Consider the following 24,597-nt stretch of genomic DNA (forward strand, 5'->3'; position numbering starts at 1 on the left):
CAGGTAGGACGTTGAGTAATTGATGCTTGATATAAAGCAAGATCTTTATTATATGAATGTACTACTCACTGAGATGAACAGCAGCAATTACACTCGCATCGTAAGGCTATTCTCATGAAAGGATTGATAACAATGGCCGAGTTTGACGGGAACTTTATTCCCCACCTCTCGATTTAGCACCAGGCCATGTGCATGTGGCAATGCGTGAAAGCATGCTCCCGTCGATCGTCCGAGATCGTTCAGCTTAATTCTGACAAATTCAACTGCACCTCCCCATCGATTGCCATTCCATTCCACTCGATTGGCAGACGATACACAGCTTCAACCACCATCGCTATCTACTCTGACGCAGCGCAGATTGGACCGAGATCTAGCAGCTCCTTTGTACCACGGCGTCTGATGCACATGGACCGCGGCGCGACCCCGCGATAACCCACTCAGCTATTACATCATGGGCTGGGACTGCGAGGAAGATCAGCAAGACGGGCAGGACGGGCGACCAAAGCCGCAAAGGCACATTACGTTTGAAGAGGGGAGTTTGAATGGGAGTGACGAGGACGATGGAGCTGTCGAGGTGAGTGTTGCTTTCGTTCCTTTCTCTAGCCAAACCATGGTTTCCATTCTGCGTAAGCCCATGGGCTGATGATGATCAGGTCACTTTCGATTCAGGCAGTCCATACCGGAGGAAGAGCTCACTTGTCACGTCCGAGGCTCCTGTTCCTCAGACAAAGCGCATCCCGCCGGGCCGACGCGCTGAATGTGTTGTCCATCAATTGATCGAGGACCAGCGGCGGTCTAGAGGGAGCTCGGCTGCGAGCTCACCCAACCGTAACCTCCACCATGCGCATCCGATATACACGAGCCACCACGATGGAGCGGAGGACATTAGCGGAGAGAAGAGGATGGACAAGGTCGTTGATCGGAAGAGCCCCGGCCATCGGCGGAAATCCCGAGTGGTCGTGGACACAGATTGCTTCGAGGACGATGACGATGCCGGCCTTGGGCAGGTTGACCAGAAGATCTGGACCAAGGAGATGACAAAGACTGATTCGGAGACGGATCTCACTCAGCAGCAAGACGAAAACCTGCATAGCCGCATGTTGACTAAGAAGCAGCTGAGCGATATGGCGTGGGGCGTTCGCGAACTGAGCAGACGGCTGAGCAGCATGCGCATCCGCTTCCGGGTCAAGTGCATCTTTCTCTTGACAAAGATTCACGACTCGGACTTGATTATCAACACGAGAGCGCTGGCACAGTGGCTCCTCAGCAAGGAGAGAGACGTCAAGTATGTCGTGTACGTGGAGAAGAACCTCAAGACCAACAAGAAGTTTGATGTGGGGAAGCTGGTTGATGACTTGGTTCACGACTATGCCAAAGAGGGCGGCGTGGACGAGGACACCGCTCGAGAGGATATCCAGAAACGCCTAAGATACTGGGACGAAGGCATGTGCAGGACACGGCCTCACCAGTTTGACTTTGTCATCACCCTCGGAGGCGACGGCACGGTTCTGTACGCGAGCTGGCTTTTCCAGAGGATCGTGCCGCCCGTGCTGAGCTTTGCGCTAGGAAGCCTTGGGTTCCTGACAAAGTTTGACTTTGAAGACTTTAAGCCGATCCTCAACTCGGCGTTTTCAAAGGGCGTGACGGTGAGCTTGAGGCTTCGCTTTGAGTGCACCGTCATGAGGAGCGTGAAGAGGAAGACGCCCGACTCGGAGTCTGAGGAGGACGGCAACGAGCTGCATTATAAGCGGGATCTGGTGGAGGAGCTGATTGGAGAGGAGAATGAGGATGAGCGGACTCATCGGCCGGAGGGGACATTTGAGATTTTGAATGAACTGGTAGTTGATCGAGGACCAAACCCGAGTAAGTCGTCTTGGATCTTTACACTCTTTTTGCAACAGCATTTCTAACGGCACTGTTTTTCTTATAGCAATGTCATATACGGAAATCTTTGGAGACGATGAGCACTTTACTTCGGTGCTCGCAGATGGTATTTGTGTATCTACACCGACGGGCTCGACGGCTTACAATCTCGCTGCTGGTGGCTCCTTGTGCCACCCTGAAAATCCCGTCATGCTCGTTACATCCATCTGCGCCCACACGCTGTCCTTCCGACCCATCATCCTGCCCGACACCATCGTTTTGAGAGTTGGCGTCCCGTACAATGCCAGGACGGCTTCATGGGCCAGCTTTGACGGGCGAGAGCGGGTAGAGCTGAGCCCGGGCGACTATGTGACTGTGAGCGCGAGCAGATACCCTTTTGCTTCGGTCCAGACAGAAGGACGCAGGAGCGAGGATTGGATCAATAGCATTAGTGGAAAGCTGGGATGGAACACGAGACAGAAGCAGAAGGGATTCAAGGAGTGGGACGCCTGAGGTGTGATGTGTCTTGCATGGGGTGCATGGTGTTTTGACAATAGAGGTCAAGGGTTTGACGGAGTTTCATCAAGTTCAATATGTTGGGTTATTCTGTATATCTAGGGCACCAAAGACAAAAAAACATACGCAGTTGAAATTAAAAAAATTTAAAAGCAATATACGGAGTAATAGTAAGACAGTATATAAGCACTTGATGCAAGTCTGAGATGAGCCTCGTTGCAATTGACCCACCCCCACAATAGCTGTGGCCTTGTCTAAAATCTTGCGACCCCACGCTAAGAAACGGCCTACAAGCTCAAGAGGAGAGAAGAGATTACTCTGTCAACATCTCACTTCCATTGAGTGTGTGTCATGTGCTTGTGTTTTCAGCACAAAAGAGTTGACTCTGCCATTGAATTTACAAACATCAACATCAACAGCATCTTCAAAACCTCCATTGACCACTACAGAAATCCCAATCGAGTCTTCGACAACAACACGACAGCACACCTAATTTCAACAAACCAACAAAACAAACAAAATGGCCGTCCAATCCTCCCTCCCGCCCGACCTCTTCGACCAAACCACAATCATCTCCCTCCTCTCCACCCTCGCCATCGTCCTCGTCGCCTACTCCGTCTCCCGCATCGCCCTCCCGCGCGCCTCCACCACCGCCACCGTCCGCTTCCTCTTCATCTGGCACCTCGCCGACGCGCTCTGCCACTTCATCCTCGAGGGAAGCTTCCTCTACCACTGCTTCTTCTCGTACATCCCCGCCAGCGAGGTCGGCGACCGCCTGGCCGACTTGGTGCCCACGCCGTATAATTTCCTGGGCTATGAGAATGGGCGCGTGTATGGGCCGCAGAGCGGGGGGGATAACCCGTTTGCGCAGCTGTGGATGGTGTATGCGAGGGCGGATAAGAGATGGGCGGGAGCTGACTTGGTACGTTTCTCTTGTTAAATGAATTTTGTCTTCGTCATTGTGGACTGTTGGTTTTTCTTGGCTAACGGTGGGAATTGGTATCATTACAGGGCGTTATCAGCCTTGAGCTTTTGACCGTCTTCTTCGATGGGCCCCTGGCTGTGTACATCTGCTATCTGCTTGCCAAGAAGAACCCCATGGCCAACATCTGGATGATTGTCTTGGCGACTTGCGAACTCTACGGAGGTATGTATTAGGCTACGGGATAGTCAGAATAATTGCATAGAGGTGACGGCTAATGGAGACCAGGCTTCATGACTTTTTGCCCCGAGTGGCTCACCGGCAACATCAACCTCGATGGCAGCAACTTCATGTATATGTGGGTGTACTTGGTCTTCTTCAACATGCTTTGGGTCTTTATCCCGCTGTTTGCGGTTGTGTATTCGATTCGTGACATTTCCAATGCTTTTGCTGTTCGACAGGCTGCGACACAGACCCGGAAGAAGCTTTGAGCGATGGGTGAGGGTATCTCGACGTGAGCGTGAAAGTTTAATTCTCGCAGTGAGTTGGAAATACTGTAAAGGCTTGAATATGGCATGATACAAATCGCATTAATTTAGCAAAGGAATCTGAGGTGTATTACAGTCACATGGAGGCAAAATGGCAAGATAGGTCGAATTGTTTGTATTATAGAGTTCTCATAAGGGTATCGACTATTCGTCTCTCAAGACGGGTAGAAGCAAAAGTGTTGTCGTCATCGTTCCCTCTCACTCAGTCCATTTAGATGGCCTGCTTGTGGGCCTCGCCCTTGGCGTCGTGCTTGGACTCGTCCACCTTGTCACCGAGAGCGTCCTTGGCAGCGGAGGCACTGTAGAGCACACATGATTAGCTGATGTTCGTTGTTGAGGCAGAGCAAAGAGAATCTTACCGAGTGCCAACGGGGGCATCGGAGTCCTTGGCGACCTGCTTGTTGGTCTCCTTGGAGGCACCAGAGGTGGCCTGCTGAACCTTCTCACCGACGTAGTTGGCGCCCTGCTTGATGGAATCCATTGTGATTGGTTGTTGGTTGTTTGTTTGTGTGAAGATTGATTTAAAGTTGAGATGAGGATCTGAGATTGTGTTGTGATGAGGAGGAGAAGTTTGAGAGATGAAGGGGGGATGAAAGAAGTTTATATAGACCGATGATGGAGGGGAGGGAAGCGGCAATCCACAACCTTGATTACCCCCTAGAAGAGCTTAAGCCATGGCATTCCTTCCTTCTCCATCATGTGAAGCAGGAACATGGCGTCATCGAAAACACATCATTCACCGGCCGAAGCTTGTGAATGTACAGGCAGGCAGGATTCATGTGTTGGAAGCGCCCACTATAGTACGAGAATAGGCGGGGAGGTACAATCACGGTGCAGATTAACACTTCGATTGACATCAGATCTTAGTGATTTATTGCCTACGACGCATGTACATGCCTGTTTCCGCCATGAATCGTTAAGAGCGCAGATACCCGCTTTGAAACAATCGATTGTCCGGCCTCGTACGCAACTTGCCTGGAGAACTAAGCAGTTGCACGGAGGAGTAAAGCTTCCTCGAGTGGATGACATCATGGCCTTGAGCTCGAAACGTCACTGCATACTACAGGATGACAGAATGTATGTGCAAAGTGGATTAGTTACTCCGTACGGTTGGGCTACGCACAGCCACCGTGAGAGATCCCGCCGACAATCGACGGTTCCGTGTCAATCAATCGGCCGTTCCCAAGCTTATTGCCCACAGGCTCTTACGAGTGCATTCTGGCCAAATGTGGCTGGTAACGGCCTTCGTCTCTCGTCCAACAATGATTTGGTACGCTGTCGGTGGCGACGCCACACGTGGCGGCTAGGCTACGGGCCCGTCGTGAGTGGGGCCGCCCGAATGAATGACGCATCCATGAAATAATGGCTACGATGAGCTTCCCTTTTGCAAGATGCAGCGTCCGCCTTGCTGCAGGCATCGGCCTGCTGATGCGAGCATCGAGATCTCCAGGGACCCTAAGCCGGAAGCTTTCCTCCGCCACTTGGCAGTCACGGCTATCGACTGCAATCCGGGAAGCTTATTTCTTGTACTAAGGCGGGCAATCGCGGGGGGTTATGGACGGGTAACACCAAACGCCGTGATACGATGGACAATGCGGTTGCACGTGCTGCGAAGCGTGACAAGTTGCCAACTGGATCGTTGCGATAGAGCTTACCGAATTATGACGCTATGAAGCTTGTCTTGAAGGCAACGATGTGCATGCGTGCAGTTTCGGCACTTTTGACAAAAAGAACAAGTGTCTGCTTTCTACGTATTGATTGTTGCCTGCAGACGGATCCTGAATTTCCCCTCTACCCACGAGAAATCGACGAACATTTCCCTCAATGTTGCCTCCATACTTGACATGCCGTCCGTCAGTTTGACGTGGAGACTGTGGGAAAGCTTCGCGTCTTGCGGGGTCCAAAGGACACACGCATACATGTCTGTGGACGTGACCAGACACGTGTGCGCTCTCGCTGGCACATGTAGGTGTAGCTTTTGGCGTTTGAGCAAGATGGCAGAATTTGACTTGCTGACTGTAGCCTTAGAAAGGTGACAGTTCATCACAGATTCATCGTTACAACAAGCACGCACACAACAAGTCATCTCTTCCGGCTACCCTGAGGAACAAATAGAGTCTACCCTGCGAGGCAGCTTGGCTGAGGAAATTCTTGAGAAGATTCTTGAGAAGATCTTTGAAGAAGGATGCAAAGCCTTTGATTGAATGGGCGGCCTTTGACGGCCTTTGACGGCCTGGTCCACCGAACCAGCAGACAAAATGCCATCGCTTAATTACGGGGTTAATCTTGTGTCCGAGAGGACTACTTGTTGAGTGAGAGCTGAGCTCTAAGGACTCATCACAAACATCAGCTCTCGAAACAACCGTCTAGTCGTTCCAAGGCACCGTCGAGCACAGGGTTCGTGCACGTTGACTCTGAAGCCCGGCTTACAGAGGGAGGCTCTCCAGATGATGTTTTAGCCCGTCAACTCAGCAGTGCTTATCGCATCAGCATGGCCACCAAGATCCACTCGAGCTCGCACCCCGGATGACATGCCGCGTTGTCTCTTCGAAACAGCCACGAGCCAGGCTCCTCTACTCCGCACGACAAGTCATATTTCACACGCGTGTTGCAGTAATACTGATAACACCAGAGTGCTTTGTACGATACAAGACGTGATGCCTCTGTAAATGGGACCCGCACACCAGATTCACACCAGGGGTTCTCCGCGGATAGCCTAAGCCTGGTCCGGGCATAGCGCCTCTTTACCTATTACCGCATCTGTCTGTAGGCGGACACTTTCGTAGCTACGTGCATTAGTACTAAGCTTCAACTCTTACATCTAGCAAGGCTCCTGAGTTTCGAAACTCGAATCTGTTGCAAGTCTGCTTCAACCCCCGCCGCCACCGCCCTGATGAGATTCGGGCAGCCTGTAGCCGGGACTTGGGCAAAATGAATCATCATCATCGCACGGCTAATGAGGTTCTGGCCATTGAAGAAAACGCACGCACAGCCACGGTAGGAAATTCCGGAGGGCTTTGACGCAGTTCTCTCTCCCGGTTGTTCCCCCTTGGACTGTTCGACTTGTAGTAACCAAAGGGCGCAACGGAAACCCATCATTGAATGGACAGGCGCCAGCAATTGATGAATTCCCTGCGTCTCATCGTCTTCGTAGCCCAAACAGGCTCCCTCTCTCGCTTCTATTCTTAGTCGTCTTCATGTATAGGATCAGAAAGAGGGAGCCCGGTGAATGAATCAAGACATTGGCCATCTCTACAATTAGCTTCATTGCCACCAACCCCTGGCCAAGACAACGGTGTCTACCCTAACCGTTGGTGCCGATGGAAACGCAAACCCATGCCCTGCTAGAGACGGACCTTGGAACCCTCTCCAGCATCTCTGCCCGGATCTCCATGTCCCGGAGTGCCCTGTTCACGCTTGCGTTTCCTGCCCCACGCTATCCAGCCTTCTTCTCCCCGTTCGTCTTGACCTGTTTCTCATGTATCCCTTTGCCTTCTCTACTCGCTCTGGCAGCAGTATTTGGCATTGACTGGAGTAAACAGTGTTTCTCCTCGTTCCATTCTTTTCCTTTCCTTTTTGTCTTCCTTTGACTTTGTTCCATTTCTGTTCGTAGTCGTCTGGACGACTGACACGGCTGCTGTTTTGCATTCGGTTCACTTGGATAGTTGGACTTTTGCAGGCATGCACCAGTTACTACACTAAACTTTTCAAACTGTTTGCCTCTCTCATTCGTTTCTTTGCTTCCGCAGGACGATAGCAAGTCTTCACACTTATTTTTTCAATATTATTTGTCTTTTCTCTGCTTTTTCTTTTCTCTTTACGACTGCTCATATCTAGCTGTACGACGACTTATACGGAACACGACGACTACACATATTTACGTGGTATCCAAGGCGCCGATGGCGATCTGAGGCGTGGCTCGTCGAGGCTTCGACGCCGGTGCTAGATTGGCGAAAGCTTTCGTCACGAAAGAGCAAAAAAAAGAAGCCATAAAGCAATCAAGGCAAAATGGACAGCTGGGACATGCTATCAGAACAACAAGGGGGGATGGTTTGGGCCAGGCAGATAGACAACGATGTGGGTGGGTTCCCGTTCATGGACAATTCGACGTCCGCGATTATCAACGACCTCAAACTCGCCGTTGCCAAGCAGGTCCGGACCATGATTATTATTCTTGCTGGATTCAATATTGCCATGGCTGTGGTTCTGGCATTCGTCATTTTTCGGAATTGTTACAAGGGAGCGAAGAGGAGTGATCCAGCTTTTGGATTTCGGTATATTCTTCCCTGCTCTCGTGGAAATACGCAGCGTGTGGCTAACTGTGGCCTAGTTCGTCAGTCTTCAAATTTATAGAAACATCAGAAATATTCCCTTTCGTCTTGTCTATCGGCATAGCAATACAGGGTATTGTATATGTGGTTAGCCAGACCAAGGGACTGGAGGGGCTTCTTATCCTCGGATGCACGTCAATATCTCAGGCTATGTTGCCGGGTGAGTTTCTACCGCTACCATACGCTCTAGAGCTGTGACTGATCATCGGTAGCCTTATTTACTGTTCCCTATATACAGCTCATCTTTGGTTTGGAAACAACGGTGCAGGCACTGAGGCGACGACCATTTGAACGGCGATCCAGATGGGTCATCGTTGCCTGTCTTGTCACTGTCATCATTGGTGCCGTGGCGATGTACGTGGTAACGCGCTTTATCAGGCCGCCAGACCTGTGCTATGCTTCTCTTTTCTGGTTTGTCCAGACTTGGAGACTTGAGTCGTTCATCCTGTTAACGACAATTTCTTGCATCCTGATCATCGGGGCCATAATCATATTTGTTCGGCTACATCGAGACCCATCAGTCGGCATTATTGAAAGGACGGGCGCCTCTAGAATGGTCTACTATATGATTCTGGGCGCTGTCATAAACGTACGTTGTCCCAAGATCCCCTTGCTTTCCTGTTACAAGCAATTAACGGGAAAATTAGGGCTTGATGGCTCCCTTCTTCTTTAGCATCTCGTCTCAAAACCCACTCGCACTGACACAAATACAACTGAGCCTAAATATGGTGGCTTCTGTGGCAAGTAACGTATCGGGGATCACATTTGGCGTCCTCTATCTCTTTCTCCGCTCCCGAAAGATGCAGAAGATTGGTCCGTTAGGACACCTTGAACTCGGCGCTCCGCGAAAAGAAAAATCCGTCGAATCATGGCCCGGGACAGATATTTTCAACACGCAGATCGAGCAACCAGTATCACCGGCGAGGATATTTGAGTCTCGCGCAAGTACAAGAATGTCAGAGGCTATTGGAGAGACTGCAGAGAACACAAACGGAAATGGTCACGGCTTTGAGACGATCCCTATAACACCTCTATTCAACAGAGTCGCTGCTGACGGCTCCGAATTGATGAATGTGGCTCCGTCGCCCGTTGTGACTCGGGCTCGGAAAGACTCGTACAGTCTGTTTCCAAGTCAACGAGAGGCGGTTGAAGCAAGACCCAAAACCAGCAACAGCATTCTTCTCCCTTCCACGACATATTCGCCAACAGGAGGCAACGAAAATACGGCACGAGGCAACGAGATGTTTATAGACTTGTTGCCGCCACCTTCGATCCGCATTTCGGGCGCTCCTAGACACAACCGAGACTCTTCGCTGGTGTCTTCCGCGACAGTCCAGATTGGTCTAAGAGTATCCAATCTTGCCGATGTGACGCGCTTGGAAGCCCCGTTCTACTTTTCCCCCGAGCGGCCCTTTTCACCTACTCGACCCGATTCCTCGTTTGCCGCCAGGCCCTCATACACACCCTCTACTCGTGACATCGGCCTAGCTGTCAGTGATGATTACAGGAATTCGGCTTGTTCGCCTATTAGAGCAACCGCTGAGATGGAGCAAAGTGAAAAGCCTATCACTCTCAGTCCTACAGTATACAGCCCAAACAACGCTTCCGTTTCTCCACGGGCAAAGACAAGCCGCCGAAGTATTGACTCTGTTCCTTCAACGCCAGGTGCTTCCAACGCCGATGCTAGTCATTCAGTTGGAACAACGGAATGGATTTAGGCGACTGCTGTTTTTATCAATTGTCTTGGTTCGTACATTGTGACTCCTGGGGTTGACCCCTGAGTTTCCGGCTGCGGCTGCGACGACTAACACCGGTTCGCAAGAAACCGTGCGCACCGAAGTCCTTGATACCCTCCGACCAATTTCTTTCTTCTCTTCCTTTTCTACTTTTAAGTCCTTCTGTGAGGGACGTTTTCTTGTCGATGGGGGGAAATGTGATGGAATGCAAGCGGGCGATGTATTTTTATTCCCTTGGCTATTTCCACCTTTTCTCTTCTCTTTTCTTTGCTTCTTCTTCTTTTTCATTTCTTCTCTTCTTTTCCTTACTCACGTATGGAAAACTCTTTTTCAGGTTTAAAGGTGAAGGTGGCTTCACGGTATATACTGCTGGAGCAGTCGGGTATATGGGAATTGCAATGTAAGGATAGGCTATGTATGAGAACATGATAGAAGACGTCAAAATTAGACACTACGAGACATGTTTTTGGATAGCCACTTTTGCTCGTATGAATAACTGGTTTTTAAAAAGTAACCATGAGGAATCATTTGCTGATATTGCCATCAATGAGTTTGCACATGCGCTTGTATGTCTCGTCTAGTTTGTCTTCGTCTTCGTCTTCTTCTTCTCTTCCCACTTTTCCCACCCTGCCTGGCACATGTCTTCTTCCACCACCAAATCGCGTATCCTCAGCAGCCTCGCAGGAGGCAATTCAATGCCCCAAGCCAGCCATCCCGTCCTCCTAATAATCTCCGTCGCCACAAACCAGACCAGCGCAAAGATGAGTCCCGCAGCCGCACCTGCAGCCACCTGTGTCGTTGTATGGTAATTCAAGTAAATCCTGCTCCACGCCGTTGCCGCCGCCACGAGCGCTCCAGCAAGACTTACAGCCAACCTCTCGACCAGAGTCCAGGGCCGGCCGCCGTCGAATATCGTGGCCCTCGCCGATGACTTCCCTTGGGCCAGCGGCTTATGGCGTACCAGGAGGAACAGGGCGAGCGAGAGGCTCCAGAAAGCAACGAATTGGGCGTGCGAGCTAGGCATGCCGTAGCCCTTGCCGTGGATGCGGCGCGGGCGTTCCTCCTTGATGACTCGCTTGAGGATGAAGTTGAGGGCCTCGCAGGCGAGTTGGCCGGCAAAGGCTAGACATATTTCGGCTTCGCGGGTGGAAAATATGAGGGTGGCGTAGACGACGCAGAGGGCTTGGGGGAGGAGGGCGAGGTAGGCGCACACGAGGGAGATGTAGTCGTCCGGGTCCTGGAAGAGAGAAAGACAATTAATTAGCTGGTCTATTGGGCCAAGGAGAACAGCATGACTGGTGGGAACTTACATAGTAGACATGTGTGACGGAGAGGGAGGCAAGCGTGGAAGTGTAATCTTCACTCATATTTGCGGTTGGTGAGTGCATGATACCTCGATGCAAGTAGAAAAGTAAAGAGTGGAAAGAAGAAGATGTGAGAAGAGAATCTGGGAGAAGAGAATCTGAATCAGGCTGGGGCTACCGGTTCAACAACAATCCCATCATGTCCCATGCAGAAAGCAATCGCCCCCAAGTCAAAAGCGATGAAAAGTAATGAAGAATGAAGAAAGGAAAAAGTGATGATGCAAGAGACACATCCAGATGCATGTGACGGCATTTCGGGGCTGACCAAGGAGAAACCGTGGCTTGATTCTGGCAGCGGTGTGGCGCAGCTGTTAAGAGCCCCGGAGGCGAAAAATTACAGACGGAAATTAGCAGATTAGGTAGCCACGGCCCGCGACGCACAGAATTAACAGCTCCTGCCTGACTCTAGTAGAGTGGAATAATAGTGGCAGATGAATGAATTTTGGGCTCAACTTAGTACTTTCTAAACGTTTCTACTGCAAAATATTCAAACACTCGGCGATGACTCAACTGCGGCAAATAGAGATGGATCTGTAGCCATATTTCCTCAAATTCTTTCTTATTTTTTGTTTTCTTTTCTCTTATTTTTGGATATATTCTTCTCTTCTTCTGTCTGTCGGTCTGCGTTGTCGGTCTGCTTAAACAGTTTCTCTCACCAGACACTCACTGAGCAATAGTGTGCGTTAGTATGGCGAGCGCCCTTGACATGATTGGATCAAGAATTATCGCCGATTAAGTCTTTCTTGCTCACGCTTTGCCACAGGTTTCTTGCACTGCACTGCAACTGCACTGTCAGCCAGCTCTCTCACGAAAGCTCGATAGATTTTGTCACCGCCATCTTCTCTCTGTTGTCAGCGGACATGCTTCAGCCGTGCAGCCGACATGGATCATTCAGCAGTCGATGACGATGATGTCCGCGCCACAGAGCTGGAAACCCTCGAGGCCATCTATCCCGAGCTTCGCCGTCCAGATGGCGCTGGATTCGTTTTTGAGCTGGAGCTGCCCGTGGAACCGGCTGCCCCTGTGACCGTGACCTTTCCTGCTGCTGCTGAGCCTGGTCAGGCTCTCAACGGCTCGGCCTCTGATGCACCGGCGTTGGTAGACTCTCTGCAAGTCTCTCACCTACCTCCTCTCACCATGCATATCACGCTTCCGGATGGCTATCCCGCAGAATGCCCGCCCCTGGTCAAGATCTCAACCACTCCTCAATGGCTCTCGGCTGAAAAGCTTGCACATCTTGCGGGAGAAGCATCTCAACTGTGGGAAGAAATGGGACGGGACCTGGTGGCCTACACTTATATCGACCACATACAGCGGGCTGCTGACGATGTGTTTGGGTCCATTACGACTGAGGGAACTCTCCAGGTCGATCCAGAGCATAAGCTCGCTGTGCTAGACTACGATATCAAAGCCAAGAAGGCGGCCTTTGACAAGGAGACGTTCAACTGTGGCATTTGTTTAGGTATGTATGAGAAACAGCCCATATATCAACCCACGTTCTCATACTAATCCACCATGATACTCTGTAGATCCCAAGAAAGGATCAAAGTGTCACAAGATGCTTGACTGCACTCACATTTTCTGCTTGCAATGTCTCCAAGATTTCTACAATGATGCCATCAAAGAAGGCAACTTGTCGACTGTTCGCTGTCTGGCCCCCAACTGTGCTAAAGAGCGTTCTGCGGCTGCAAAGGAGGAAGGGGAAAAGAGACGCAAGCCCAAGACTTTCATCAGCCCCAGCGAGTTGCTTCAGATTGGCCTCTCTGAGGACATGGTGAAGCGCTATGTTGACCTCAAGTATAAGACGGAGCTTGAATCTGACAAAAACACCATCTACTGCCCTCGACAGTGGTGCAACGGAGCTGCGCGCTCCAAAAAGCACAAGAAGCCTGAAGGTCTCGACTTTGGCGAAGCTTCAGATGCTGAGTCTGATCAGGACGAGAAGGGGGAAGCCAACGGAAAGAGCAAGAAAGTAGCAGACAAGTTCAATCGCGGTGACCTTTTATCTGTCTGTGAGGATTGCGGATTTGCCTTTTGCAGTAGATGTTTCCAGTCATGGCATGGAGAGTTCTTCCAATGCGCCCCCAGACGCAAAGACGGCGAGCTTACCGAGGACGACAAGGCTTCTCTCGAGTATCTCAAGCTGCATACGAGTCCCTGCCCAACTTGCAACGCCCCGGCACAAAAGACTCACGGCTGTAACCATATGATTTGCTCGCGATGCGATACACATTTCTGTTACCTTTGCTCCTGTTGGCTGGATCCAGGGAATCCATATCGACACTACAACCAACAGGAAGATGGCAAGGTTACATCATGCTATATGCGCTTGTGGGAGCTGGAAGGTGGCGATGGCGATGATGTTGGTATCGGATTCGCTGGTGGACGAGGTGCTGCGGCAAACAATGGTGCGAACGAAGCCGTGCCGGAAGGTGAAGAGGCTTTGGACGAAATTGGCTTGGAGATTGAAGAGGTGGACGACGAGGTCGAGGGTGACGCCAATGTCAATGCCAACGCCCCGGTGCAGCTTGACGAGAACGGCCAGAGAGTTGCTGTAGCTCGTGAGGCTCCCCTTGTCCTACGACTTATGGACAATCCAGTTAACAACGGCAACAATAACAACAACAATCAGGGACGTGGCGGGCATCGAGGTGCAGACAACCAACCCGTCAGAGCCCGCGGCGGAGGAGCAGCAAGAGGCCGTGGTGCGGCACATGGTCCGAATCATCGTGGAGGCCAAGCCGTCAACAATGCTAGAGGCCATCCTGCCAACCGTGCAAGAGGTGCTAGAGGTGATGCCCGTCGAGGTCATGACGGCGGACGTGGAGGAGCGCGAGGTAGAGCTGGAGCTGCAGGTCGAGGAGGTGCGAGGCAGAACCCGGACCCGAATGACCCTAATAATCAGAATCAGGACGGGCTGGATGCCGATCAGGAGGCGTGGGTTAGACACTTTGTTCGGATGGCACTCCTCGATGCGGAAGATGAGGTTGAGGGCGGCGATTCAGACGAAGAGGACGAGAATTGGCGTTTTCGGTGACACTCGAGGCAGCAAACTTGCCCTCAAAAGCCTACGGATTGGCATCATTTGAAACCAAAGAATCTTGCAATGATTATTCTACAAAGTCTACCTATTCATGCGCCTGATGGGTCGTTTTGACGTTTCAACGTGTTGCTATCTTTGCTTTTTTACTCTACGCAACAGTTTCAGCCAGCAGGGTGATGCGGAAAGCACCACCATTCGGCCCATTACACGCCAGTTTGCAGCATATCGACACCACGGACATTGCGCAAAGGGATGCAACGGGACATTGGTCGTTTAGCGATGGAATAATCTACGCGTCTACGAAATTACATTTGTGTCAGTTAATAATTGAATAGAACGTTACATAGATCGATCTGGTCGTGTTTGTCCGTGGTCCGTGAGAAACAGCTTTCGGAGCCCATAATTAAACAAAACGGCCAGGCTAGTGCCGCCTAGCGAGGCCGAGGAAATGCCATTTGGTCTTCAAATTTCACGACAGGCAAAGTGACAGTCTCGGCGTTTCTGTCCCATTTCAAAAAACGACCAGAGGGGAAGGCCCGCGCCAAAACGCAGATGCCGCTACCGGGCCCGAGCGCTTGGTGGTAGTGCTAATATCGCCTTGACGAGCTTTGCTGATCCCCGCCCATCGTATCGAAAAGAGAAGGTTGATGATCATGTCATTCGGCACTCAAGCCGCGATGCTAGCTGGGAAAGCATGTCTCGGCCGTAGAGACAACTTGTACCACTCACTCCCTCCAAGGGCATGGCATGGAGCGTGCGTGCCTCGTATGTATGGGGGAGTGGTAAGACAAAGCAAAGGGATAGAGAGTTGATACTGCCGCATTGGGCCATCGGCCATGGCGGAGAATCCCTTTCGGGCCGTCCGCCTCACCTGGCCACTCAAGGCTCTCGTCCATCACCATCTCCTCCCAAGACATTACCAAAGCGTCGTTGTCTCCGAGACCACGCGGCGGACGGAGCAACAATGTGCAGATTTTTCGGGGAGCCAGGGGGGAAACCGCACGCATTGGCCAGTCAACATAGAGGGATAATGGGTTAAAAAAACGGAAAAAGAAAGGAAAGTGAGACACCCCTAACCAAAGAGGTGCGGAAACTCGACGCCGGCTTGCATCCTCTTCGGCCACCGCCGAATTCATAAGCACTTGGCTGGCTTACAAAACGGCGTCGGGGCTTGGTACGGTGCTCTGTATGATGGAGTCGTGCATGTAGGTATACCAAGTATATGCGGCATACAAAACGGGCGATGGACGCGAGAGCAGAGGTTTCTGCTGCTCCTGGTACCTTGAGTAGTAGCATTGGTGGGACACAGGGTGTGAGCCGTTGAATAGAGGAGCAAGGCAATATAGAGCAGATAGCACGTTACAAGATTCATTAAGCATAAAGCGCCGACATGTTGCAATTGCCGTGATCCGCGAGTCAGCCCTTCTCTTGAAACAAATAACACTTGGTATGCAGAGGTTGAACAACGGGCATCTTCATCCTGAAAGAAGATGGTGGTTTTGTTTCACCACTGCAGCCAGGCATTTGGTGTAATCAGGGTTGAATAAGAGCAAACGTGTCCTCTGCGAGGCGTGTTTCCCTCTTCCCTTGACGCTATGCGGAGAATTGCAGTCTTGAGCAAAAGGTCATTGAAGTTTGTCGTCCGAGCTTCTCAGCCGACCAGATCATCCTCGTGAGGCCCTCCACTCGTACAATGATGGCGCCCCACAGAGTTGCAGCGCTACAGCTAGTGCCTAGGCTAGCACAGGTATCGATGTCGTATTCTTCGTAGCAAGACTAGCAGTGCCGGTGCTACCTCATGCGGAGTAGTATGTAGCCGCAGGCTATGTCGCACCGCTGCTGTATGGTTTTGACGCCGCCCGATCGGCTGCTTCGCCTGTAGAGCCAGCAGGGAATGTCTGCGTTAGATCGTCTTCTGACGGGACGGCGTCAGACTACACTTCCACTGACAGCGCTTGGTACGGGGCGACCACTTCCCTCGCCTTCAAGAATGAGCCAGGACAGAGAGATCTCTGATGATATAATAGGTATCATGTCGTAATGGGTCGTCAAGATTTGAGTATCGTGTACCACAGCGTGCTACACAATATACCCCATCGCCATGTGCAGAAACTGTGTTGATATAGCCCGGTGATGCCAAGCCCACGCTTGATGAGGTCTTGATATCTTGGCGAGGGAGTGTGGATGTACCCTGAATGTATGTACCATAGTCCATTGGGAATAGATGGGGTCTGATAGGGCCTCTTTCATACGAGTAAAGAAGCGTATGCAAGAGAGATCTGACGACAGAATGCCACTAACATCTCAGATCAGCGTGTTGAGCTTCCAACACTTGATATCCGAGCATCCTCTTTCCGTGGGCAAGCCTCCCTCATCGATCGACTCAAAGAGGCTGTTGGACAGTCTTATGCAATAAGAGTGCCGCTCGTCGACGTCGTTCTGTGGTAGTACCCAGTAAGCACTCGAGATCGGCACGAGTGGCCGTGAGGTAAGAAGCTATTGCTCTTTGGGAGTGGAATACGGTAATAGATTCATACCAGGTTTCGGGAGAGCCGTCGGGTCTCATGGGTCCTGGTCACGCACTATACCACCGCATACAGGAAGTGTCTTGAACAGGCCGTGCTGTGGCAGACTGTCTGGGTCAGTTGCAGTGATGCCACTTGGACGCAAAAGATGTGAAGGGTGACACTCTGTAGTACAAGTAGATCCGGTTCATGGCGCGGGGTGAGCCTCCGCCGGCTGATTTTAGCTCCGTTTCTACCGCATCAAGATGGGGTTGATGATCTGCTCCGTAATGCTACTACTAGTAGTAGTACAATAAGGCGATTGAGGTATTAATTCAACCCTGGGTGACATCCCGCTAGCCGCATCTCTTTGTCGCCTATCCGGGTGAGCAGTATGTATCGTATTGACATACCATATAGATACACATTTGGCTGGTATGAGTGCCGCAGTGCCGCCTATGTTGAAACCGCATTCCAGCCGTTACTCTTACGGCCCATGGCTGAAGCTGAACAGACCCCTGCGCCTATTTGGCAATGGTGATATATCGACCGTTCGTGCTGTCTGGCGTTGTGTTTGATGCTTTTGCTGTCAGGTGGATCAAGATGTTTGTACATGTTTCGTCAAGTGCTTGTCAACCAAGGGTTTATTGGTGAACAAGCAAAGCCAGTCGAGTTATTCACGCAGAACCGCGCGCCGTATCGTGTAAAGCGTCCCAATTCGGTCTGGAAGTCAAGGCCGAATCATCCGCATCCCGGATTTTAGATACATGATACCACATGGGCATCTCGTCTATCGGCCGCCGACTTAATAACGCCGCTCTCAAGATCATTTGTTTTTGTTGTTATTTTCCCTTCTTTTCATTATTCTTCTTTCCCATTCTCTTTCCACCATTCTCTTCGTTCATTTTTTTTTTCTGTTGCTCTGTTAAGCTTTACCCGTATTATAGCTAACCCCTCTGTTGCTATATGGACTCTAATACTCGCGAGAATGACTGGCAAGGCTTTCTTTCCTTTGCTGAGCATGAGTCGAGAGTTGAGATGGCCGAGCTGCTTCATGACAAGCCAAATACGGCCGCGGCACAGATGCCCTGTATCCGCGTCCACACCATTGTACCTGTAGTAGATGCTCCACACAAACTAGCCGTACGAGTAGTCTCTTTGACGAGGGCATGGACTTGCCATGCAACAACTTCCATCGCGGGGTTTCTGCGGGTCAAAGCACAACGGCGCCTGTTCCTTACGGGGTAAGGTCTTAGCAGGGGGCCATCTCGGCGGCCGGACATGGAGCTTAGGCGCGTACTGACCAACGGCTGTAAGGACCTCGGCCGCCGGTTAGCTGGCTCACAGACGCCTCTTCACAAGCGAGGCATACATGCTGAGAATCCGCCTTCACGGACTGGCCGCGGCATCATGATCGACACACAGTAGCTATTCCAGCAGGAAGCCTGTTATTTCAACCGCAGCCGAGAAATACTTCTATCCACCCACGACGCCGACACCACGATGAGGGCCGTGTGAATGTGAATGATGACGCCCTTCAAAGGTGCTGAGTAGTTGCCTCGCACTTGTATAATTTGCAAAGTCGTCGCCACCACCTTGAACGGCCATTTCTTTGGAAACACCCCTAGGGAGCCCCATTGACCAAGGATCGTATTATATGCTTTGCAGACCGGGGATCTGCATCTTGCCAAAGCGTCGCAGATCATCAAGCCATGGGGGATGGCACCCTGTAGGTTGTTGCTACCGAATGCGACATGATAAGACAGCCAGAGACCTTTTCTTTCCGAGGATCCTTTGATTCTGATCGCAGGCAATTTCTGCTCACAGCCGGCGCAATAGTTGACGCCGATTGGGGAAGGGTGGAAGCAAAATCAACACCGAGCTTTATGCCCCGATCTCTAAGTCGCAGCTTTGCAAACATTGTATGTACATGGACGCGCCAAGCTCATCAAAGTAGCCCCGAGATGCCGACGGAGCTTGCACGTGTTTGTGTAGTACAAAGACATGTGTATAATGCAGTACTACGGATGGCGGGTAATAGTAGTAGATCCGATACCGATACTGCCCACAATACAAGGTCGGTGCTCCGTAGAGTGTAATAATAAGCATGCGTGGCAAACTGGTTGACTGGGGACTCTGAGTTCGTGAAATCAATACATATCGAATGCCTCAGGACTTGTTTGCTGTTTGTAACCGAGAAAAGACGGGTATAACCAATTTTGACAAAACAGGATGCCGCGAATGATTTGACACTGGATGTGTGATGTCGTCGCTTCCCATCAAAGTTGGCAATGCCGGAAAAGCTCTGTGACGTCGCTAAAACAAGCTCGGCCAAAAGCCGAAGGGGGTTTGTGCGTATGAGTATGCATAATGTAGTACTATGGATAATGTCTCTGGGGTTATCATGATTGTGCCTGTTCTTCATCAATCGGCTGTCTTCTTAGGCTCTTTGACAGCCTGAGCGGTATTCCCTTGACGCGATGCAAGACAAAGTCGTAGTGAGGCGCGCCAGACAGATGCAGGTAAGCGGCGAGGGCATTAATCTTGAAGGCGGATAAAGGAATCCATGTCATGGCCAGAGAGAGAAAGAGATGAAGCTCTGCCCAGATCGGCTTGGTGCTTGTACTCGTAGGTACTCGTACAGCCGACATATCCTACAGTATGGCAGCTCCGGGCCCTCTGTCTAGGCCTTGCACCATGTCGTGTCTCTCGCGCTCGTGGTGTGGGCCGCTGATGACGGGACCACAGCAAGTGGCAGGCCTTCGCGTGGGACGCCAGGGATGCCTGGTGATGGCAAAGGAGCATGGGGGTGGGGAGACGGGAAGTAACCCATCAGCCATCTGGCGCTGCTCGTCAACCATCACGATGAGGATAGATGAGTGCCCTGGACGGTGAGATCTCAAAAGCGGCCCCCAAACGAGCCCCTGATGGTTACATCGCCAGCGATAAAAGGCCCGGTGCAGAGCGATGAAACTCGAGATGAGGACAGGGCCGCCTCGGTGGCTGTTTGCAGGCGTGGGCGCAGTGAGCACTTATCAAAGGGTCTCTCGAGGTCTGCAGAGCCCGTCGATATCGGTACGGAGTGTGTACACTACTCGTGCTGCTTGGAGACACAGATTGGCTGCCCTCAAAGTGCTGGAGGCCCTTCAGGCTGTCACATGCATGGCCTGAGCGCCACACTGATGCTTGTCAGTGTCCGAGGCAGTCGCACAGAGCAGGGTTTGGTGTGGCGCGCATGAAGAAGAGCCGGAAATACTACCTAGAACAGGTAATCAATTGCACTGGTCAAGACATCCATGGAGCTGATGAACAAAGGAAAAACGTGTCCTGAATGGAGGAGGCCTCAGCGGACTGCAAAGGACTGACACAGAAGGGATGTCTAATCTAACAAATGCAGTGTGGCAGGTGCCTGCTGGGTACATGGTAGTTCCTGCCACTTACTGCCTTGGGTCCTGCATTTCTTCAACACCTCCCGCTTAGTGTAGTGTACTCTGTACATTGACCTGTACGACCTGTATGGGGGGAGCTGCCAGGTACCTTGGCAGCACGTACCCGTACTAGCAGGCCCTAATTTTAGAGCCAAGGTCGGTACTACAGGTCGGCGCCCAGCATACAAGAAGTCGATGATTGAAGTGTATAAAGTACAGGTACTGTATTCGTCAAGAGAAGTACCGTGCTCATCGAACGCTACAAGCACTTACATCGGTCATGTTAGATGACACCTTAGCATCGCTACTAGGTACTAAAGCACTTGGCGTACCTGAGCCTGTCCAGGCGCAAAAGGTACCTGCAGATCTGGACGCAACGTTAGTAGCAAATCTACTTGCATAAGGCGAAATAAGTCCCTGCATAGCGCTTTTTAGGAGGCTGTTTGAAGAATGTACTTGCGTATAAGTGTGTTTTTGACGTCCCTTGCTTTCAAGGGATCGCATCATTCGGCATTAGGGAGACAGCCTAGGAGGTTTGGAATCTGCAAGAAGGGAAATTGGTGCCTCGGGCAGTACAGTTTGGCTCTTGCAAGTGCATGTGTCTGGACAGAGCCGAGGATAGGATAGTACTATGTGCCCGTAGAATAATCTTACCCTGCAAAGAGTATCTTTAAGGTAAGTCGGAATACATGTAATGGACCGTGCTGGCCACCACTTAGGATGCAATACGGCCCTTGGAGTTCCTCCGGAATAGAGGAGGCCGTAGGCTGATAAGAGAGTGAAAACGAATTTCGGGATAAAGTGCTTGACTGCAAGAATGGAGGAAGAGTGAACTTTAACACCACCATGGGTATCTGATATTAGACGAGCTGACTTCAAAAAACTTGATGTTAACCCTAACGTTAATACCCTGTTAATGACATGAATTTTCTTAACAGCACTTGATGCTGTGAGAAAAGCGGCATACAGTAGTACTGTAGTAGAACAAAGGTAGTTGAATCAACTGGCAGCACAAATGTCATCGGGCGCCGCGGACGAGTACGACCTTATTTCCGTAGCACAACTCTGCACCCGCATGCATTTCCCAAGGTACCATGCATACGATTCTTCTCGGCAGTTGGCCAGGCACGACTATGTGTCTACCCTGCTAGGAATGGCGCGTCCGCTGTGGATCTCAGCGGCGAGCCTGCCGGATGCTACTGTAGAGTGTGATAATCGATAAAGTTTTCACTGGTGTCTGCAAGGGAGTGCCAGCAAGCTCGCAGACAATCCGGGCTTTCCTTTGGCCGTGGCTGTTACACGCAAGTAGAATCCGTGCCGCACATGTCCAATCAAAGACAGTAGCCCTGGGCGTAGCCTTGCCATGATTGCCATGCCTTGCCTTGACGGGTCAACCGCGTCTCCGCAAACTCCGCACGGTACCTTGTCCCTTGTAGTCTCCATATACCACGGCTGATTGAGAATTCATGCACACGATGCCAGAAAGGACAGCCGTGACTGAGCATTATACCCATGCCTTGGTCTGTCCGAAAAGTTGAAGCCTAGAGAAGGCGCCGATATATACTCCGGGCATGTACTGCAGGTGTCGCTGCCTTGTAACCGATTGCGGGCAAGACGGAAAAGAGAATAGACAATCGCCCATGGTGTAGTTCTTGTACCAGTATGTCTTTCGCCCAGGATTGAATTTAACGAGCCTCCGGTGAATAAGCGATGCTAATGTCAGAAGGCGTACATGACCTGCTTTGCAAATACACGAGGTGGCTTTCGGGGATCTTTGTGGGACACTCCCACTCGCTTGAGTCGAGCAAAAGGCTAATTCGCCCTCGGACTACCTCTACGAGCACTCCGTATCCGTACTGTTTTGATTCAGAAATCGCACGCAAGTGGAGTTGACAGCCGCGTCTTGTCTTTCAAAGCAATTCAGGTGATGGATGTGCTGAGTGGAGCTGTCCATGCTGATGCGGGACTCGACTCGAGAGAGAGCATGAGCATCTTGGTGGGGGCCAAACTAGGCCTCACGCAGCCTAGAGCATTGCCGTCAAGAAGCACTCGAAATATAACCGCAGACACTCCGTGGCCGTGCATATGCAGGCGTCAAAAACAAGGCTCCAAGTGGCTTGGTCGGGGTACCTGCCTTACGGGGCGCCGCGGGACGAGTGATTGCAGGGGCGCAAGAGGCGCAGGGGCACCGAAAGAGAAGACGGGGTGGGCCAGGAAACCTTGAGGAGCCTCCGGAAGGCCTGCGCCGTACACCATCAGGTTTCAAATCACCGGCCTCAGAGAAGCAAGCCGCAGCCACAGGCGGCGCAGGAGATTCCTGTACATGCGCGACCCCCATGGACAGCTGCCGTCTATTGCTTCTAGGCGGAGCGTTGACTCGATGGAGCGGGCGAACGGAGAATTAGGATTTCGATGGACGTTCTGGCGCAGCTGAGAGACTCTAGTCAGACAAGTAAGCTTTGGTTCTCGGTATAATTTCAGGGCCCATTACTATATCTGTAGCCTGTAGGTCAGCAAAGCTTCAACAGCAAGGTTATCGGAGTTAAGATGCTCAGTGCTGGTGGTGAGCACATCCATACAGTCCTGGAGATGAACAAGGTAAAGTTCTGTAACCGGAGACAGGCGGGAAGCTGCGATGCCTGAGGCAAGGGCACATGGCATCCAATGCCTGCTAGGTACCTTGTACTAAAGCTGATTGCTAAAGTGGTGCAAAACGACACCTTGACGGCGGCCTATCATGAGTACTGAGTACAAGTGCCTGACAGCCCTTGCCTTGGATCGCTGACCGGCACAACATCCCCAACGACAAGCATCTATCTCACTTGTTGCTCCCTATCTTACCTACATAGATGCGGTGATTCAAAATCCATCGCCTATCCATCTAGCATCTCTAACAAGACTCAACTTCAGCCTCTGGCAATATTGTCTTCCCTTTCCCCCCTTCCGTCTCTCGTCCTGTCGTCATTAGTCACACGGCTTTATCACGGGGACTCGGGTTGTTGAAGTTGACATGGGGCACAACTCATTCATCCCCTCACGGCTAAAGTTGATCAGTGTCTAGATCGTGCGCTACCCCAGTCAATAGCAGACGAACCAGAGCGCGGGAAATCGAGTTGCGAAGAAGAAAGAGGAGCCGTGGAAGGGCGAATAAAGAAGAAAGAACCAAAGTCGCACGGGGGTGGCTCGTACAACCTGAGAACTGCAGCATCTCGACCTGGACAATGTGTTTCTTCTTGCCCATGTGCCTTGTCACCACCCGGCCGCGGTGGGTCTATAGCCGACTGATCACTGATTGATGACCCAAGGCCAGATCGACAGCTAGAGAGAGCCCACCGAGTCCACTCTTGATTCTTCTTCATCTCTGCCTCTGGATGGCCAGTCAGGACACAGCCGGCCTGCGCGAGCTTCCGCATTTGGCCAGGGTGGGCTATCCTCCGCATTGTCTCGAGGCCTTCTCCTGCACCCTTACGCATCGTTACGCCACTCTTCAGGCAATGCAGAGACGGTGGTTGCGATAGGCACATCACGAGCAAGGATGATCTGAATAGGGTACTAGGAGGGCACGGCATTGGGGGGCGCGCCAGACCGAGGCCAGACTGCGGCATTCCTGTCCTCGGCTTGCCCTCTGTCCGACGCCGCTCTTCTGAGCAAATCCTCGGAGATGGTGGCAACATTGGCAACAAAGGTGTTTTTCATATTTGGCTCTCTGCGGCGAGAGCCTTGCCGCCTCGCTTGCTCGCATTCATGTCTTTGTGTGTGACGGATTCCTCTTTGTTGCGCCATCATGCACACAGGCACGCACACACATGCACACACACATACTCACGCGCCCACTCACTCTCATCATCACTCTATCTCTCTCTCTCCACCTCCCGCGTTTACGAGTACGACATAGTTCCGCTCTCTGTATCATACCTTACTACACTTCTGGCTGCATGTACTCCGTACGGAGCATATATCTCGTACGAAACATACACATATGTGAATGCCCTTGAACATGGTTCTTGGAGCTCCTCCCTCTCTGCATGTCTGCCTAGACAATGTCTCCCTACTAGTCTCTCTTGCCCATCTCAATATGTTATAGTACCTACAAGTACGAGTACACAGATGGTGCAGTGCCCCAGACTGGATGTACAGAGTACGGAGTATTACCTCGTATGCTTGTCCCCAGAGGCCGATTATTGATACTCGTGGGTCACGATTTCCCGCAGATACCATGAGTCAATCAAGCTTCAGCCCATCATCGATGCAAACAGGTTATACAAGTACCTGTAGACAAGGCCCCTTGGTCCCATGCTCATGCTCCACCGTCGACCCGTTTCAAACCCACCCATCCTCTTCA

At 51.4% G+C, this 24,597-nt stretch overlaps 8 protein-coding genes across 8 annotated transcripts; 5 read left to right on the forward strand and 3 right to left on the reverse strand.

Moving 5' to 3' along the window:
* The first annotated feature begins 45 nt into the window (after nucleotides 1–45).
* Nucleotides 46–2,569, forward strand: M431DRAFT_509910 (hypothetical protein). The gene is made up of 3 exons (XM_024919379.1): nucleotides 46–574; nucleotides 654–1,863; nucleotides 1,931–2,569. Exons 1-3 carry the CDS (start codon nucleotides 452–454, stop codon nucleotides 2,374–2,376), a joined length of 1,779 nt encoding a protein of 592 aa, XP_024772311.1. The 5' UTR covers nucleotides 46–451; the 3' UTR covers nucleotides 2,377–2,569.
* Nucleotides 2,570–2,695: 126 nt separating this feature from the next.
* M431DRAFT_509912 (hypothetical protein) lies at nucleotides 2,696–4,149 on the forward strand. The gene is made up of 3 exons (XM_024919380.1): nucleotides 2,696–3,301; nucleotides 3,391–3,526; nucleotides 3,590–4,149. The coding sequence occupies exons 1-3, from the start codon at nucleotides 2,900–2,902 to the stop codon at nucleotides 3,790–3,792; spliced, it is 741 nt and encodes a 246-aa protein (XP_024772312.1). The 5' UTR covers nucleotides 2,696–2,899; the 3' UTR covers nucleotides 3,793–4,149.
* M431DRAFT_147006 (hypothetical protein) lies at nucleotides 4,051–4,716 on the reverse strand. The gene is made up of 2 exons (XM_024912743.1): nucleotides 4,209–4,716; nucleotides 4,051–4,148 (listed from the first exon to the last, which is right to left on the reverse strand). The coding sequence occupies exons 1-2, from the start codon at nucleotides 4,328–4,330 to the stop codon at nucleotides 4,061–4,063; spliced, it is 210 nt and encodes a 69-aa protein (XP_024772313.1). The 5' UTR covers nucleotides 4,331–4,716; the 3' UTR covers nucleotides 4,051–4,060.
* Nucleotides 4,717–7,896: 3,180 nt separating this feature from the next.
* Nucleotides 7,897–9,898, forward strand: M431DRAFT_90373 (hypothetical protein; the record flags this gene model as incomplete). The annotated part of the gene is made up of 4 exons (XM_024924141.1): nucleotides 7,897–8,123; nucleotides 8,180–8,340; nucleotides 8,393–8,769; nucleotides 8,828–9,898. The coding sequence occupies 4 exons, from the start codon at nucleotides 7,897–7,899 to the stop codon at nucleotides 9,896–9,898; spliced, it is 1,836 nt and encodes a 611-aa protein (XP_024772314.1).
* A 101-nt stretch (nucleotides 9,899–9,999) lies between these two features.
* On the forward strand, nucleotides 10,000–10,406 carry M431DRAFT_468260 (hypothetical protein). The gene has a single exon (XM_024915409.1). It carries the CDS (start codon nucleotides 10,102–10,104, stop codon nucleotides 10,318–10,320), a length of 219 nt encoding a protein of 72 aa, XP_024772315.1. The 5' UTR covers nucleotides 10,000–10,101; the 3' UTR covers nucleotides 10,321–10,406.
* Nucleotides 10,407–10,517: 111 nt separating this feature from the next.
* M431DRAFT_52118 (hypothetical protein) lies at nucleotides 10,518–11,283 on the reverse strand (the record flags this gene model as incomplete). The annotated part of the gene is made up of 2 exons (XM_024920454.1): nucleotides 10,518–11,153; nucleotides 11,227–11,283. Coding segments are annotated over 2 exons (693 nt in total), but the record flags the coding sequence as incomplete, so codon positions are not given.
* An 879-nt stretch (nucleotides 11,284–12,162) lies between these two features.
* On the forward strand, nucleotides 12,163–14,317 carry M431DRAFT_7167 (hypothetical protein; the record flags this gene model as incomplete). Its single annotated transcript, XM_024921938.1, has 4 exons — nucleotides 12,163–12,742; nucleotides 12,810–13,828; nucleotides 13,881–14,144; nucleotides 14,192–14,317. 4 exons carry the CDS (start codon nucleotides 12,163–12,165, stop codon nucleotides 14,315–14,317), a joined length of 1,989 nt encoding a protein of 662 aa, XP_024772317.1.
* Nucleotides 14,318–22,954: 8,637 nt separating this feature from the next.
* On the reverse strand, nucleotides 22,955–23,854 carry M431DRAFT_509919 (hypothetical protein). Its single transcript, XM_024919381.1, has one exon. It carries the CDS (start codon nucleotides 23,726–23,728, stop codon nucleotides 23,306–23,308), a length of 423 nt encoding a protein of 140 aa, XP_024772318.1. The 5' UTR covers nucleotides 23,729–23,854; the 3' UTR covers nucleotides 22,955–23,305.
* Between the last annotated feature and the right edge of the window lie 743 nt (nucleotides 23,855–24,597).

The sequence above is a fragment of the Trichoderma harzianum genome, assembly GCF_003025095.1.
Source record: "Trichoderma harzianum CBS 226.95 unplaced genomic scaffold M431scaffold_9, whole genome shotgun sequence".
Taxonomy (NCBI): Eukaryota; Fungi; Ascomycota; class Sordariomycetes; order Hypocreales; family Hypocreaceae; genus Trichoderma; species Trichoderma harzianum.